The following is a 17,854-nucleotide window of genomic DNA, read 5'->3' on the forward strand; positions in this document are numbered from 1 at the left end:
GTTTTCCAAAATTAGTCATCGTCTTTTAATTTGGACAAAATAGACTTTTGACTATGAAATCTGTTCCACCATTGGTCCTTCCGTGAACATGGCGTTGGACAACTGTTAAAATAAAGGGTACAAGCGTAATTTCATTAGCTATGTATCTTCTTTCTTCCCTGCTATGTCTCTTCTTGTCCTTCCTGTTCGACGGCTTCATTAATTTCCTTAACCGCGGTGGGAGCAATGGAGCAGGGGCCGTGCCCGGTGGATTTGGCAAGAGATTAATCAGGGCGACGTCCTTTGCGATCGCCATTGATCTTTCTCGGAGGAGAATATCGCGCTTTATCCTTATGAGCTTTCTAGGCGTCCTCTCTAATCGACCGGTCTTGCTCTCGTTTCTCCAGGGCTTCTAGAAACTTCCTCTGCACCTCCTCCTGCTTCAAGATCACGTCTTTCATCACCTTCTCAAAGAAATCCTTCCACTACCGGTCGGGAGCGCATTGTTCGCTGCTGGAATCGACGCAAGCGTTGACCTCAACAACACCGAAAATGCGGAACTACTAGTGGTTTGCCCCGATGAAACTTAAAGATGTTCTTAAAGTTGGTGTTCTGACAGTTATAAGGCACATGTGTCTCCGGATTTTTCAAAGATTAGGAGACTGGTTCGACAGTCCAACTGCTTGCAAGATATGATGACTGCTAAGGAGAACTTGATTTGGGTAGTGAGAAGTGTGATGTGAATGGTTTTGATGATGATGGCCTTGGGTCTGTTTCTCCCAGGGATGATTAGAGTGAAAACCAGCAATGCTGCAAGGGAATGGGAATGTAAAGCGGCGACGAAGGGAAAGAGAAGAAGTGAAGAACAGATCCTAATTAAAATTGCTAATCGTAATAATACAGTACATATATTTTCCTACAATGCAATCTATACTTCTATACTATTAATAAAAACAATAACCTCAACTTTAAATTCCCGCCCAAAACACTCCTATACTATTAAGGTTTGCGTACTATTGTAACCTATGGTAATACAATTGCTATTCGTAATACAATTGTACATTAAAATATGGTAATACAATTACTAATAAAATATATATTCTTCCATACGTTCCTATTCGTAATACAATTTCTAGTTTGAAATTACTTATCGTAATAATACAGTACATATATTTCCCTACAATGCAATCTATACTATTTATAAAAACAATATCCTCAATTTTAACTTCCCACCCAAAACACTCCTATACTATTATATCTACACTTATAATAAGAGCCAATGCTGTTAGACCCCTAACTGGAACTAAAAAAATGTTGGTGTAATAGTCTGCTATAACATATTGTACTTTATGTTCTTCTTATTGTGCAACCTCCAATTAAATTCCTAATATATCCTAAACATTTATAATTTTACCAAATTCTTTCCGTTAAATATAACGGAAGTTTAACATTAAATTCTTTAGGCAATTTGTTTCATTATTACAGTTTTCAAACAAATTGGCAATATTCTATAATACAATTCTGTATAGATTCCTAACTTAAAATTAGAATATTGAAGTCTTAATAGGATTCTATAATACAATTTTGTATAGATTCCTAACTAAACCATTATTCTATCCAAAACAACAGTATATAAACCCCTCATCTTCTCATTGGTATTCATCACCCAAAACTAAACCTAACATATTCTGCAACACAGATGACATTCTATAGGTATGATTGTCAAAATATTATCATGCTAATTTTATTATTTGTATTTGTACTCATAATGATATCGATTTTTTTTAATCAATGATGGTATACTCATTAATTAGTATAACTTCAATATCGTTATTCAAATATATCTATTGTATAATCTGTTCATCTATACTTGTATCCTTGTATGTAACTATAAAGTACTTGACCACAAATACAATTACACATGGATTTTAAATGGTCAGACCGGTGTACAAACAAGTGGCAATGATGACACGTCATTTGCTCCCATGTAAGTGGTTTATTTGTTTCTACTCACTTTAGTTGCAATTTAGCTAGCTATTTACAATTTCGTTATGTTTTATTAAAATATATAAGCATCGAGACTATTTCTTTGATTTTTATTAATTTAGCATTTTTTTCTCTCTCATTATTATATGACTACTTTAACCAATTAAGGAACACTAATTTAAAAATATGCATTGGACATTGGTTTAATCGCGCAACGCGCGTGTGATAACTAGTACTATTAATAAAAACAGTATCCTCAACTTTAACTACCCGCCCAAAACACTCCTATACTATTAATGTTTGCATAATATTATAAAATATGATAATATAATTCCTATTCGTGATACAATTGTACATTAAAATATGGTAATACAATTCCAAATAAAATATATTCTTCCTTACGTTCCTATTCGTAATACAATTTCTAGATTAAAATTACTAACCGTAATAATACAGTACATATATTTCCCTGCAATGCAATCTATACTATTAATAAAAACAATATCCTCAACTTTAACTTCCTATTCGTAATACAAATTCTTAAATAGTTTGAGATTGTATGATTTTCTTAATCATTCATTGACATCAATTAAAGGTCGGTGCATCTGTTATGTTATTGTGGAAGATACACCATTCTCTTGGTCTTTATAACGGTACGCGACTCATCATCATAAGATTGGCAGATCACATTGTTGAAGCAAGAATAGTTAATGGGACACATGAAGGAACCAAAGTTCTTATCCTTCGAATGCCTCTCACTCTTTCTAATACGAGATTGCCCTTCAAGTTCCAGCATAAATAATTCCCATTAATGCTTGCATATGCCATGACTATCAACAAAAGTCAGGGCCGAACATTAACTCACGCTGGGTTATTGCTGAAAAAACCAGTTTTTAATCACGATCAATTGTACATGGCTTTCTCCCGAGTCACCCATCCTGATGATATCCTGAAAGTGTTAATTAGTTCTAGACGAGGATGAACAAGATTGTGTTGCTACTACCGATGTTGTCTACAAAGAGGTTTTTAATAATGTGTAAATACAACCGTTGATATTATGTTTTTTTTTTCAAGATGGAAAAATTGCTATATATCTACACAAAAATATATCTTCATATATATGAGTTAGAATAACAATTGATTCCTATAACTGAGTTACTAGAGAATGAACATTTACCCAATTTTAAAAAATCATAAACAATGATATATAAAATCTCTAAAATTCCAGCAGCGCATGCGTACTACACATTAGCTATTACTTAAGCAATTATTTGCTAGAATACAAACAAGGATAACATAATTACTTGCTATAATTCAAACAACGATAACATCAGAAAACATAATCAATCCAAAACATATCTTCAATTGTACTATATAATATTTAATGATATAATTTATATAATTATATATCGATCTAAATGTTCTTAATATATTATAATAAATCCATTGCGTGAGTGAAAATACTAATAATAATAATAATTGTACATGGATCTAAAAAACAAACACGAATATGATTATCCTCAAATTGTGAATGAATAGATTTTTTCTACATGCATATGAGGAGAATTTTTCCTCAATTTATTATTGGGTGCTTAATTATCATTATGCTAGATTTTTTTACATGCGGGAATATAGCATACATGCATATGAATAGATTTTTTTTTTTCAATTTGTATCTTCGAATAGTGATAATGTTACAGAAAAGTGTATCTATAGATCTAAAAAACAAACACGAATATGATTATCCTCAAATTGTGAATGAATGGATTTTTTCTACATGCATATGAGGAGATTTTTTTCTCAATTTATTATTGGGTGCTTAATTATCATTATGCTAGTTTTTTTTTACATGTGAGAATATAGCATACATGCATATGAATATATATTTTTTTTTCAATTTGTATCTTCGAATAGTGATAATGTTACAGAAAAGTGTATATATAGAATCTTTGTCTAATTTATGGATTAAAAATATGACTATAAAAGATAATACCGTTCACCAAGAATATATATATGTTGAACATTCATACTATAAACAATAATACTGTTCACCAAGAATGTTGAACGTTCATACTAATAACATAATGTCAAATGAGACATTTTCTAGAATAAATTATTGTATCGTTTCGATTCATGGGTGCAATCAATATATGTAGATATAATAAAATAAAACGAAAAAGACAATAATGGAGAGACATGAATATATGAAAAAAAAGAAATTTTATTAATATTTATAATATCATGTACAATAAATCAATAATGTACAAAGATATCAAGATCTCGCTAAGGTAGTTGAGTCCAACAAAGCCTTTTCCCCTTGCCCCTTTTTTTTTTTTTTTGAATACTACTAACTCTATTACAATGTAGTATCTGTTCATAACTACTTTCTTAACCTATTGAAGCACAAGAGTAAGCATTGCTTCCATTGAGGCTCGGGAAGGGTTTGATGTCACTGGACTACAAGGTCTTGGCCCTTAGAAAACGAATTTCCATTTATACAAAGAATGCTCTATAATATCTTAGAAGTTAGAAAACGGCATAGCACTGCGTGTCTTTGTTGTCTACTTATCCGAATTTTTTTTTTCTTCTATCTCATCTATACAAGGACACTCAAATCAGCGTCTTAGTCCACAGACTTTTATCAATTTTTGTAGATAACATTGGTGGCTGAGTCATTCCTTCATTGTCGCTTTCTTGAACCCTTGAGGTAAGCAAAACTAGTATACTATTAAAACTCTAATCTTTCTTCTTATTTCTTGATTCTGATGCCTTCGAGTTGTGTTCAGTTGTAAAAAAGATCGTATCTTTAAGGTATATTTCTGGGTCCTTACTTCGCGTGAACTATCAGTTGTTTTTATTCTGTTCGGATTTTAGTTTTGGTTTTTTATTCTCTGATGCCGTTTGTTGGGAGTTTTTGGTTTGTGAAGCACTCATAATTATAGGGGTTTCAGCTGTTCTAATAGGAGGAAAATCCTGGGGTTTTAACTTTAATTGCTTATCTGAGTTCTTGATTGATCTTATTCTTGTTCTAAGAAAGCGTTTTATGCTATCCTAAATCTACCATATTGCACTATAGGTTGTGTTTTTGCTATGCTCAAATCTTTTATTTGTCTTATTGGGCCTATCATATTCATGCAATTGATTCTGCACACAAGTTCTTCTATTCTCTAGTATGTATATCAGAACTAATGAAAATTTTAGTAATGGTTGGCATAGAGGGAAATGTTTTTGTAACGAATTCATGATAGATGTAAGAAGAGTTGGTGATTTTCATTCTTGCTTAGAATTTTGATGGATTTTCTGTGTTATGTATTCAGACAGTACTTGCATTTGATTCTTTGACTTTGGTGAATTACCTGTGACTGGTAATAGATGGGGTCTGAAGGGCCATCTCCTGTAGCTATCCATATTACTGGTTTTAAGAAATTTCATGGAGTAGCGGAAAATCCAACCGAAATAATTGTAAGTAATCTTCAAGATTATATGAAGAAAAAGGGTACTCCCAAAGGGCTTATCCTCGGGAGTTGCAGTGTTCTTGAGACTGCGGGCCAGGGAGCACTGGTTCCTCTATATCAGACATTACAGTCTGCTCTGAGAAACGATGAATCTGAGCCGTCACATTCCAGGAGAGTTATTTGGGTAAATCTGTTGCTTTCTTTGTCCTCTTTTCCTATCTTTTCCTTTCTATTGATTTCTCTTTTTTTCTTAAAGACAAAAACTGTTAGTTGGCCGGTAGATAAGTAGGTTGGTTTATAGGTGTGAAAACGTCAATAGGGTTAATGGATAATAATCATCCAACTCTTAGTCTACTTCTCAACAACCGTAGCTGATTTAAGAATCTATCCCATAGAAAGAAATGTAGTCCTATGTGATCTTAGGTAGATTTCTATAATCAACCCATAATTTTTCTCATTTATCGAGGTTATTAACCTATATTGATCTATTTTCAGTTGCATTTTGGAGTTAATAGTGGCGCCTCAAAGTTTGCCATAGAGCGCCAAGCTGTCAATGAAGCTACCTTCCGATGTGCAGATGAGATGGGATGGAAGCCACAGGTCAGTATAAAACCTTTGAAATTCCAGGCCTAGATCCTACTTCTTCATGTCTTAAGATTTAATCTAAACGTATCTTTTTATTTGCAGAAAATTCCCATAGTTCCCATGGATGGTGCAATTTCACGAATAAGAGAGGTGAATGCCTATTTTTTCGTAGTCCTATTTTAGTTCATACTCTCTCTACCCCATTTTATCTGTCATGCTTACTATTCATTGGTCAAACCAACTCTTTCTTCTTTGTTTATTTTCTTTAGTATTTTTTGCTTATTTTTAAGTTTGATTTTTTGTGTTTAATAGTACTTTTAATGTAGTTTCTAAATATATAAATTTTGTATACTAATACTGAACTTAATATTATGAAAAATTAAATTTAATATAACTTCAAGCCTTGTTAACCGAACCAGACACATAAAATAGGGCGAAGGGAGTACAAAGTAACTTTTCTATTTTTCTAGCATGAGAAGCATATGTGAACTTCTAATTTCTTTTCTCACTTCTATTAGCACTAATGATTCACCGAATGTAAATTTTCTTACTAGGAACCTCATTGGTCCTCCTTAAACTCATTTCTCATCTTTGAATTTCTTTTACACTATCTATCTAGACTTCTTTTCCTGTCGAGGAGATCACCAAAGCATTGGCAATGATGGGCTATGAAGTGACGACCTCCAATGATGCAGGCCGGTTTGTTTGCAACTATGTTTACTATCATTCGTTGCGCTTTGCGGAGCAGTATGGAATAAAATCACTATTTGTACATGTCCCCCTCTTCTCAACAATAGATGAGGAGACCCAAATGCAGTTTGCTGCCTCTTTGTTAGAGGTACTTGCCTCAGTATCCTAGTATCTCTGCAGTGGTTGTCTTCTAAGTTATATCCAGTGTGGAAGTGCATTTCTCCTTTTGTTCTTGGGTGTTTGTATTAAGGTTGGTTTGGATGAACAGTTTTAAATGAATGGAAGTCATTTGTAATTAATGATGATTGGATCTTACTGTTGAGCAGAGTAGATTTTAGGGTGTATTCAATTATAGGAAAACTTTCAAAAAAAATTACATTTTTTTTTGAAAAAAAAAATTACATTTTTTGTCATTCAATCATATACTCGTAGTACAAACTAAACTTACTTTAGATGCGTGGCCATTTTTAATTACTAAATTATGTGCAAAGTAGTAATTTTAATATCTCAGAAACTGTTTTTCCCACCAATACGTTACGTAGTACTTAATAAAGTGGTAGATTTGATCCATCCGTCCATCAGAGACTAAATTCGTCACTTTGTGCATAATTTAAATGTTAAAAATGATCATACATATAACCAATTAGTGCAATCATTATTACATGGACCAGCTGTGTGGACCAAAAATAAAAAGTACATTATTTTTGTACTGAAGGTACATTATTTTTGTACCGTAGGTACATTATTTTTGTACTAAAGGTACATTATTCGATATATACTATCAAATAATGTACCTACAGTACAAAAATAATGTACCTTCAGTACAAAAATAATGTACTTTTTATTTTTGGTCCACACATATACCTTCAGTACAAAAATAATGTACTTTTTATTTTTGGTCCACACAGATATGTGGACCATGGTCCATGCAATAATTTGCCCAATTAGTGGCCGTGCACTCTCACTGCCTAAAACTGACTTCAAATTTTCAAATCCCCTATGGACTTAAAGGTGCGTGCTATAATAGAAATAAATTAAGTCTGTACCACTGAGTATAACTAGAGAAAAAAATATGCTATTTTTCCTACTAGCATAAATTACATCCTTTCAGGGTAGTAAATTTGAGTTTGAACCCAAGTGTCCCTATCATCAAATTTACCTAAATGAGAAATCTTGTTTCAGAATTCCAACCATTTGACATTCAATCTCAACAGTACATTCAAATTCCTTAAACCACATGATGTTACAACTACAGGTCATACAAAGACAGGATACATGGTACACCACAAGTTGAAGCCGAGGCGATTGTTGAACGCATTTCCTTACATCTGCGCTTTTAAGACAAGGCAATACAAAGATAGATAGGAAAATAATGGTTACAGACAGGAGAAAAAGAGCTTCGAAAGGAACGCTTGATTCATCATTTATCTGTCGTGCTCTTCAGGAATCACAATCCCAGAAAGGGGCATTGTTTTCTAGCGTGCTCAGGAACCAATTTCATTATGGTTTCGGTTGGCACACCCTTCAACTCTGAGAATAACAATCGAGCATGGATATAGTTCAATAAACTGGATTTCACATACGAAAGAAAGCATATTAAAAAACCTTGGGTCAGGTAATGCCATACCATGTGGCTTAAAGTTGAACAGCGGTGGAACAAAGCGTCCATTTGGGAGGCGAATGCTGGGGTCACGTAGCTCATCGAAGAAAGGGTGGGTCAAGGCATCCAACTGTATTCAAAAATCAAAATAATACAGTTATTAATGTGAACTAGTATGGAAGTATCCCAAGAAATATTAGTGTACTTACAGCAGAGCAGCGTAAATTTGGAGAGTACTGCAGAAGCCTAGAAACCAGGTCAACTGCTTCTGGTGGCATACGCTTATGAAATATCTGAAAACCAAACATGGGGTATGCAATCACGTGCTATAACTTCTTAAAGTATGACTGAAACAGGAGGAGGATGAATAGTTTGGATTGCATGTACCTTGTGCCATGGATGAGCTTTAATTTGTGGGAATTTGAACTCTGTATAGTTTGGATTCATGCATTTAATTTCTTCCCTGGTAGGAGTACCCAAGACCTGCAAAATAAGTGGATATGCATTTGGAAGCAGAATTCAAATCCAAAGCCATCAAAGGAGATGTAATCCCGCCCACACACCCACCTCGCCCCACCCCCTCTATCTTTTTTGCAATTTATTTGGGGTGGAGGTGGAAGCAAAAACATGAACTCAAAACTATGATATTCTAATCAAACTGCATCTGAATGGATCAAGTTTGATATGTCTTAATCTTGTATTTTAATCAGTAATTACTACCCTATGTACATAAATATGTATTGAATACTAAAAATTATCAGCTAAAATATTCATGGACTTCAACTCGGTGTTCCACAAGCTATAGAATCTCACAATAGAAAGACTCCAAAATTTTGGAGGATGAATTTGCAGTAATTCTAGAAATACTTGGAAAGCAATTCCTACTACCCTACATCCGAAGTTTTAAGTTTTCTAACAAATTATAAATCCAAATCCTCCAATGTTCCTAAAACGCAAAGAAGATGAAGGCTGCATTTAATGGGAGAGGATGGCTTGAATGAAAGGAACATGGATTTTCACTTGTCACCAGCATTATCTTATCTTAGTAGTGAAGAAGTACTAGTCCAAATGAACCTTTAGCATTAATTAAAACAACTGGGCAAATACAAAGTGGACCAGCACATGAGCCAAACCACAATAAAAGACTGAATCCAATCAATTAGCTAGTCTAACCCATAGCATTATAAACCCATATGTTTTCTCTTATTTTATCAATGTGGGACCTCTTAATAGGTAAAAAAAAAAAAGATTTTTACTTAATTTTTTTTTTTTTGGTAGGTAGAATGGTAGATTGACTTGACTGGAAAGAAATACGAATAGGATAGGAGTATGTGTGCTCAAATTTACTAGCATTTGTTATATTCAATGCAATCTAGATGTAAAATCTTACACCATCCTCCCCTTCTGCAAAGCTTGTTAAATTTTCATAACTGAAAGGGTTCTATCCACCACAGCTTGATAGCTGGGAGAATAAGAAAAATGTTATCCTTCCTAAGTAGGAATCCCTATTAGAGGAAACAGAAATATATAACTTTAAATAAATGAAAAAAAAAAGAAAAAAAAAAGAAGAAAAGGCAACAGTGACCATGTCATTAGCACACAAGCTGGTTAGTAAAAGAAAGTGAGAGATCGTCCACATGAAGGAAAGTGGATAAATACCTTAATGATCTCTACAAGCTGGTCAACTCCACTTTCACCAGGAAATAGTGTCTTCATACAAAAAAGGACTATCAGATACAAGTCTTAACTAATACAAGCAGTTATAATGTACTGATAGAAATTAACTCCACCTGTCCTAGAAGCAGTTCAGCAAGGACACAACCAGCAGACCAGATATCAATGGCGGTAGTGTACTCTGTTGCTCCAAAAATAAGCTCTGGAGCTCTATAATACCTAGAGCAGATGTAAGAAATATTGGGCTCCCCTTTAACCTAAGTTCAGAAAAGAAAGAAAAGGAGTTGTTCATACATCAAAATGAGATGCAAATTAGGCTCAGTTTTTTATCCTCTTCTTATTTTTTACGGCTTTTGTAAGTACAGGGTGCATACCAGAACTTTCGCACTTCCAAAATCACATAACTTAACTTGATGAGTATGTGGATTCACCTGCAAAAGGTAATTAATAAATTGGCTGCAAACTTGCAAAGTAAAACTGATTTGCAGAGAGAACGGGAAAGATGGCATAAGGAAAGAAACAATTCAATACAATGCTCATATCACAAGATGAGACAATGTTTACATACTGAGAAGAATATCCTGAACTGTGTTGAAATAAGTTGAATATAGGAAAGTAACACGAGTTATAGCAATAAGGCTTAGCCCAAATCATAACTCGTGTATAACTGTAGATATAAATAGAGGAACTTCTGTAAATCTTTTATATACAATAATACAATTAAACCTTTGTGCTTTCACAAACTGTCAGTAAAGAGTGCTAAAATTTTTCATAGTTTCTTATCCATAAATTATAACAAAGCTCAGAAATTAGAATGCATACATTCCATACAACCGAACTACAAGAAAAGTAAAGATTGCACAATTAAAAAAGCAAAAAGAAGAAGATAAAGCCATGTGAATATACCAAAAGATTTTGAGGTTTGATATCCCTGTGGCACACTCCAATACTGCGATGGATATAAGACAATGCCCTGAAAATCTGTCATATATTAACAGCATGTTATACGATTATGATACAATGATCTCAACTCTCAAGAACCTCAAGCAATTCAGTATTATACCAAGTGCTTAAACACCAAGGTATTGAGTGATTGAGTAACTACATTTTTATTCAAAAACTAAGTATGACTAAAAAGGGGTCTTATAACTGGACTGGCATTTGACTCAGTAAAAAAAATACAGTGATTCATCCACCCTTCATCTTTCATGACTTAACATTTAAACAAAAACAGAAATAAAAGAAAACAAAGTTTCAACTTTCAAGCATCCCATGTCCCACTAGCCCCAAGTTGTGTTCTACTACCTACATACAGTTGAATCCCTAATCATGAACATCACAATCTCCTATCTGTCAACTTCCATCACCAAGCCTTTCTAACCATCCCTAAATGCTTAACAATTTAAACATTTGCTATGAAGTTACAAACACTTCACTATGCAAAAAGTCAGGGCTAGAGATAAAGACAGACAATGGCATAGATAAAGAGAACATATAAAGTAGATGTAGCAAGTACAACCACAATACCTGATATGTGTAAAGCTTTACCAATATCAATGGCATCCTTTGGCTCAACTTATTGTAGTGCTTGAGAACACGGTGTACAGTTTCAGGTACATATTCAAGAACCAGATTAAGATACAGTTCATCCTTATCAGTTGTAGAAAAGAAGCAGTGCTTCAATGACACTACATTTGGGTGGTCAAGAAGACGCATGGTCTGTAATTCCCGGTTCTTGTATCTTTTGTCTTGAAGAACTTTCTTTATAGCAACAGTTTCACCAGTTTCTAAGCATTTAGCCTGATTAGTACAAGAGAGCAGCATATGAATACATAGAAGATTGCTCTTAAAGGGGAAGCAGGGAAAGGGTATCAAGAAAGACAGTCCACAGGCATGCAGTGGTTAACATAAAGATAACATAATCATACCTGAAATACTACACCAAATGATCCATGCCCAACAATCCGTTCAGCCATGTAACTTATAGTCTGCAAGTATAGGACCCAGAGGAAAATATGAAGTATCATGCCAATAAAGGAAGAGGCCATTTCTCAAAACTAGAACTGTCATACAATAAAAGAAGCCCCCATGTCTGGCAACCTTCATTACGCCATCAGACAAGTACATAGATATAAAGCAGTTAGAGCATCACAAGATACAAGTAATAATCTTGACATAAAGATATAATAGAACTAATGATTATACTTGAATGAGCACAATCACATAGAGATATTTTACTTCTATTTTATTCTACATTTTTTTTATATCTTCCAAAGGAGAGAAGGCTAGGAGCATTGTATACATCACATGTGAATATTTTAAGTTACTAAATCCATCACAACCAAAAACCATACTTATAGTTTTTTACTTTAGCCTCATATAATAGGATTACTGCTTTATTTAACAAAATCATGAGCTTTTTAACAAGCAATCAAATACCAAAAGAGACTAACTAACTTACCTGTTTTGGTTGACCATTTTGACCACCAATAGTTGTCACTATTATGTGACCTGCCTCAGTCCCATTACCATCAACAACTGCTGCTTCCATATCCTATAAACAAAACAAATTTATTAAAGCAACAAGGGATAATATATGGAGAATAATAATCACAAGAACAAAAAAAAAAAGATGGCATAAGCAGACCTTATCATCCCTGATTTTCATGTCATTCATCTCCTCAGGCAAACTATCAACACCAACAGTGTGATCACTGGATTCTCTCATACCAGAAGCAGGTGGTAAACCCACTGATGCCATTTATTAGGAACTTTCTTACTATATCACCTCAACAAGTCATTCATCTGCAAACATCAACACCAAAATCTACTTAGATTCTAAAACGTTATTTAAATGCATCCCGTTCATTGATCTATTAGTATTACATATATCTGCAATAAATGACCTGTGCAACCTATTATGGGTGGCAACCCCCCTAACTTAGTGACAATTAATGGCATCTGTGCTTACTTAAACATTTTATGCCCAAAAAAAAACAAAAAAAAAAAACAAAACAAAACAAAAACAAAAACAAAAACAAAAACAAAAAACAAAACGAAAACAGAAACCAGAAACCAGAAAAAAAAAATACATTTATACTTGTCTCTACAAGAAAGAGGCCAATGCACCTTATCTCAGAGTAACAAAGGCATCAATCAACATTACCAATAATATATAAATATCTGAAAAAAGGCCCATCTAGGAAAATTGGAATGCACCGCAAAACAAGGAAAGGACAAATTAACTCACATTTATTTATATTTCATAAACGAAAGAGTAAAAAGACAGTGAAGGAGCAAGGGTCAAGACTAAAGAACTTGAATAGACATAAAACTAGGCTACATGGTAGTGGCTGTGGAGGTTCGTTTATCTGAGAGGAGCACAATGCTAAGTATGATGTGGAAAGTGGCGATGAACAACCAAAACCAGTGGTTTCCTCACATACAGTGGAGTTGTCTAAACAGAAAAGGATTGGAAAAGTTCTGAAAAGATACAAAATTCTAAGTAGGAAATGGGAGAACAATTTGGTTGTTGTAAGATTGGTTCATCAGTCACACTCCACTCAAAAAATTTAATACACACACACACATATAAAGGGCCTATAGATTTCTAGATTCGATGATTTGTCAATAAGACAAGATGTCCAGAACAAAGTGGGAGTTTCTTTGAGCTCAATTAATCTATACAGTTCAGTGCCTTGAAATGCAGAAACTTCACACAAGCCAATGGTGAAGACATTTTGCTAGCATCCTCTCATATGCCATACTAAGGCAGTAACTATACCATCACCAAGCAGTTGCAAACATATTAAAGGCAAAATAAATAATAATAATAATAAATAAATTTAAAACCCTCAAGACTCATGGATGCAAAGTATATTCCAGTATTATCATATGATGCAAATTTTAGGCCTAAAGATAATGGAAAAGACAAGATGAAAAGGTGAGTTAGATGGACAAAGGTGGTGCTGCTATTATAACTCCATTACAAGTTTTCTATATGTAGGCCAATCATTTGGGTACAAAGATGCAGAGAAAAATCCCAAGATGCACTTTTGTTTTCCCTGGTCTTGAATACAATAGAACTTGTATATGAACAGGTTAAAGTAAAAAGCTCCTAGCCTTGCTCTCCAGTCTCACATTTTAAAGGTTTATGGAAAGTAGGCTTCCAAATGATTTGAAATCACCACAATCCTATCAGTTTAATAGTTTATTTTTTGTGGATAGGAAGGAAGGGTGGGGGAATGGTTTTGGTTAACAGAAGTAAAAAAAATGGGAGGTTAAAAGAGCAATAAGTCCCAATAGAATAAGAGACTGAGGCCACATCAGTAGATATCTTCTAAACAAGCTCAATACCAAAAATGGGAGACTAAAAGGGCAATAAGTCCCAATAGAATAAGAGACTGAGGTCACAAAACTCTGACCCTGTTAGAAGCCTTGCACACTGTTCCAAGCATCTCCTCCATATCTTAATAAGTATCTCTCTTAGTTAAAAAGAAAGAAAACCAGAAAACACTATGCACTTTCCAAAAAACATATATATAAAAGAGTAGAAGAACTCCCCAGAAATTGGTGATGTGTCTAAATTTTTCAGAGCCGCAGCTTAAACCATAAGAGTATTCCACAGTAACAAATACAGCTTTTGCCTCAAAGTTCAAACAAAATCCTAATCACTCAGTACAACTTATGTGCCAAAGATGCATCTTTTCACGGAAATGGTTGTCCATCATAGCTTACTCAAAATCAAACAAATAACCCAAAATCTAAAACATAGAGAATAATGATACAACTCTCATTCCCACCCCTCCATTGCTTACTACAATGAAGCGAAAGAGCAGGCAATAAGATTTTTACACTTAGTCTTATATAAGCACTGTTAAAATGTCTTTCACGCAGAGGAAACATAAAAATTAGAAAATATTTAGCAGAACTTCTACAATTGTTTATAAATTCTTATTCATGAATGGAGAAATAATTATACGAACATAATTACAGTAGTCAAAAGAGATATAACCATTAATCTACCGTATCGAATTCAAGGTTCCAAATTAGGAAAAAGACCATAAAAGAGTAAAATCTGGTTCTTGAAAAAAAAAATCCGTTAAAACAGGCTTAGAAATACATTTACGCAGCGATCCTTACAGATCCATATTTGAAGATGATCCATGTAAAATCAGAAGAAATATTATAAATATCGGAATCACCAAAAAAAAAAAGAAGAAGAAGAAGAAGAAGGAAAAGCTCATATTTCTTTACAAAAAGAAGAAAAATTGAAGAAATGAGAAGCGTACCTATGAAATTAGAATCTTGAGGAGATCGACAACACAGCGATCACCAGCGGCTGGGCTTGATTGTTTGTAGCCGAGATGTAAGCGTTAGAGAGAGAAGAACAGGAGAGAGAATCTGATATTGATAGAAGAAGAAAGGAAGAAAGAAGAAGAAGAAGAAGAAGAAGAAAGAGAGAGAAAGGTTGTTTAATTAATGTTGTTAATTTTGGTTATAGCATTTTCCTTTTGGTTATCTGTCAGCTTTTCTTTTACTATTTTCGCTTCTCCTTTAATTTTCACTTCTTTGTGTTTATTAACTCTTGATGAAGGATTCTCAAAAAAAAAAAAAAACTAAAAAAAAACTAAAAAAAACTCTTGATGAAGGATAGTTTTTACTTTTTAGTTTTGAGTTTTGATCCATCATTTATACTTTCATTTTATGCTCAATTTTTTAATTTAAAATGTTTTCATTCATTGATTAATTCTACCAAATTTTATGTTTTTGAATTAAAATTTTTTGAATAAATTAAATATTAAAAGTATAAATTATGAATACAAACAATATAAATAAGAATACTTTTATACTCATGAGATTAAAAATAAAATAAATTATTATTATTTTATTATAATAATTTTTTAAAGGAATAAAGGTTAAATGGATAGAGATGATAATTTCTCCCCGAGATTCCAAAACACTGCACCAATGAAAACGACAAATGGGGAAGGGAAACTATATCCTTTCTCATCGAGAAAGAGAATGGGGACATGAGTGTCTCTCTCAGTAGGGATGGCAATTCTACCCACATTTGATGGGTTCCTTCATCTCCGTCCTAGCGGGTATTAAAATACTCGCATGCATGATTTGGGTAATGGGTGTGGAGATGGGGGGGGGGGGGTTTTTTTTATATCTGCATGGGTATGGGGCGGGTACATGGGGATTTTTTTTTATATATGTGATGATTCACCTGCGAAGAGTCTCCCAAATGAAAGATGGGGGTGAGATATGAGTTGTTGATCTAATCTAGACCAGTGTTACAAAAATATTGCCTAGGCACCGATTAATCGACGCTTAGACGCTAGGCACTGGCTGACCGCCTAGCGTATTATCATAATCGGTGGTCTAGGCGATTGCCCGACTAGGCCGCCTAAGCGCCTCCTAGGCGCCGACTAGGCCGCCTAGGCACCGATTAGGTCACCTAGTCGGCCGATCAATAATTATTCCCTTCTTTTTAAAAAGAGTTATTTCACTCAAAATGACATCGTTTTGAGCGAAATAACCCTAAATTATTCAAACTCTAAATGTTTTTAAGGTTAATATTTAATATTTTAGTATTACCTATTAAAGTATTAAATGTTTTATAATCATCAAGTCTTAAAAAATTAAAAAGAAATTAAACATATTTTTAAAAAAATAAAAAATACACGAGCGCCTAGGCGCTAGGCGCTCCCCGAACACCCGAGGAGCGTCTATCGATTTTTTCAACCATGATCTAGATCAACGGCTCAAATCAAGGAATTTTTTTTTAAAAAAAATGTGATTCCTAGGAATTGCATTCTCCTCCTACCATTGTTGAACTAATGGACCTTAAGGTTCAAATTATGCACCTTAAGTTTCAAACTGACGCATTTTAAGTGTCGTGTTGACGCATCTTAAGTGTTGAATTGACGCACCTAAAGTGTTAAAATGATGCAATTTAAGTTTAAAACGTATGCACCTTAAGTGTAGAACTGACGCACCTTAAGTATCAAATGGACTCACCTTAAGTGTCAAACTCATGCACCTTAAGAGTTAACTGATGCACCTTAAGGTTCAAACTGATGCACATTAAGCTTTAAATATACACACCTTAAGTTACAGACTTGCGCACCTTCTTACACTTTAAACTTAAGCACCTTAAGATTTAAACATAGGCATCTAACACAATAAACTTACGCACCTTAAACTTTCAACAATACGCAAAATTACTATAATGCCACCGTGTTTATTTTTTTTAATTTACCTTCATTTTGAGCTGTTGATTTTGGCAAGATCAATGACTATGATTAATCCGCATGATTCACCTGGGAGAAGTTTCACATCTTATCCCTATATATATGTGTGGGTGTACATATATATACACACACAATAAACTTATATATGTATATAAGGCCAAGTTCCAATGCGGCCGTGTCTTAACGTGCGGTCACACCATAGTGTTAGGAAACACACAACAAAGAAATACACCAATGCACCACACCATTATATAGAGAAAATGGTACTTTTCCCCCCTATGTTATGTGCATATAGCACTTTTCCCCTCTATTTTATTAAAGTGGCAGTTTTTCCCCCTCAGAGGGAAAAAGTGCATATATTAGTTTATTATAAATATTTGTATTATTAGTATTCACTTATTTATATACAAGTGATTCAAATGCATTAGCATCTCATTGTCTTAGTATAGTTTTTAAATTTTTATGAATTTTTATTTGTATGTTTGTGTATGAACTACGTGATGAACAATAATTTGTAATCATGTGATTTGAATAAATTGAAAGATAAAAAGTAATCAAATTAATAATTTATAATAAAAAATATAATATTATTATAATCAAGGGATCAAATTACAAATTGAATCAAT

At 33.6% G+C, this 17,854-nt stretch overlaps 2 protein-coding genes across 3 annotated transcripts; one reads left to right on the top strand and one right to left on the bottom strand.

Moving 5' to 3' along the window:
* Window positions 1-4,541: 4,541 nt before the first annotated feature.
* On the top strand, window positions 4,542-7,010 carry LOC116033680 (pyrrolidone-carboxylate peptidase-like). 2 transcript variants are annotated; one of them, XM_031276436.1, is made up of 5 exons: window positions 4,542-4,672; window positions 5,283-5,604; window positions 5,916-6,020; window positions 6,108-6,155; window positions 6,625-7,010. In XM_031276436.1, the coding sequence occupies exons 2-5, from the start codon at window positions 5,338-5,340 to the stop codon at window positions 6,862-6,864; spliced, it is 660 nt and encodes a 219-aa protein (XP_031132296.1). In that variant the 5' UTR covers window positions 4,542-4,672; window positions 5,283-5,337; the 3' UTR covers window positions 6,865-7,010. The 2 variants fall into 2 exon arrangements, with proteins under 2 accessions (XP_031132296.1, XP_031132295.1); XM_031276435.1 differs by having other exon boundaries at window positions 4,662-4,776.
* A 740-nt stretch (window positions 7,011-7,750) lies between these two features.
* On the bottom strand, window positions 7,751-15,420 carry LOC116033679 (shaggy-related protein kinase alpha-like). The gene is made up of 13 exons (XM_031276433.1): window positions 15,261-15,420; window positions 12,617-12,774; window positions 12,431-12,523; window positions 11,898-11,957; window positions 11,497-11,769; window positions 10,876-10,950; window positions 10,344-10,400; window positions 10,086-10,226; window positions 9,955-10,005; window positions 8,683-8,778; window positions 8,505-8,588; window positions 8,323-8,425; window positions 7,751-8,225 (listed from the first exon to the last, which is right to left on the bottom strand). Exons 2-13 carry the CDS (start codon window positions 12,728-12,730, stop codon window positions 8,143-8,145), a joined length of 1,230 nt encoding a protein of 409 aa, XP_031132293.1. The 5' UTR covers window positions 12,731-12,774; window positions 15,261-15,420; the 3' UTR covers window positions 7,751-8,142.
* Window positions 15,421-17,854: the final 2,434 nt, after the last annotated feature.

Source organism: Ipomoea triloba, chromosome 10 (genome assembly GCF_003576645.1).
Source record: "Ipomoea triloba cultivar NCNSP0323 chromosome 10, ASM357664v1".
NCBI lineage: Eukaryota > Viridiplantae > Streptophyta > Magnoliopsida > Solanales > Convolvulaceae > Ipomoea > Ipomoea triloba.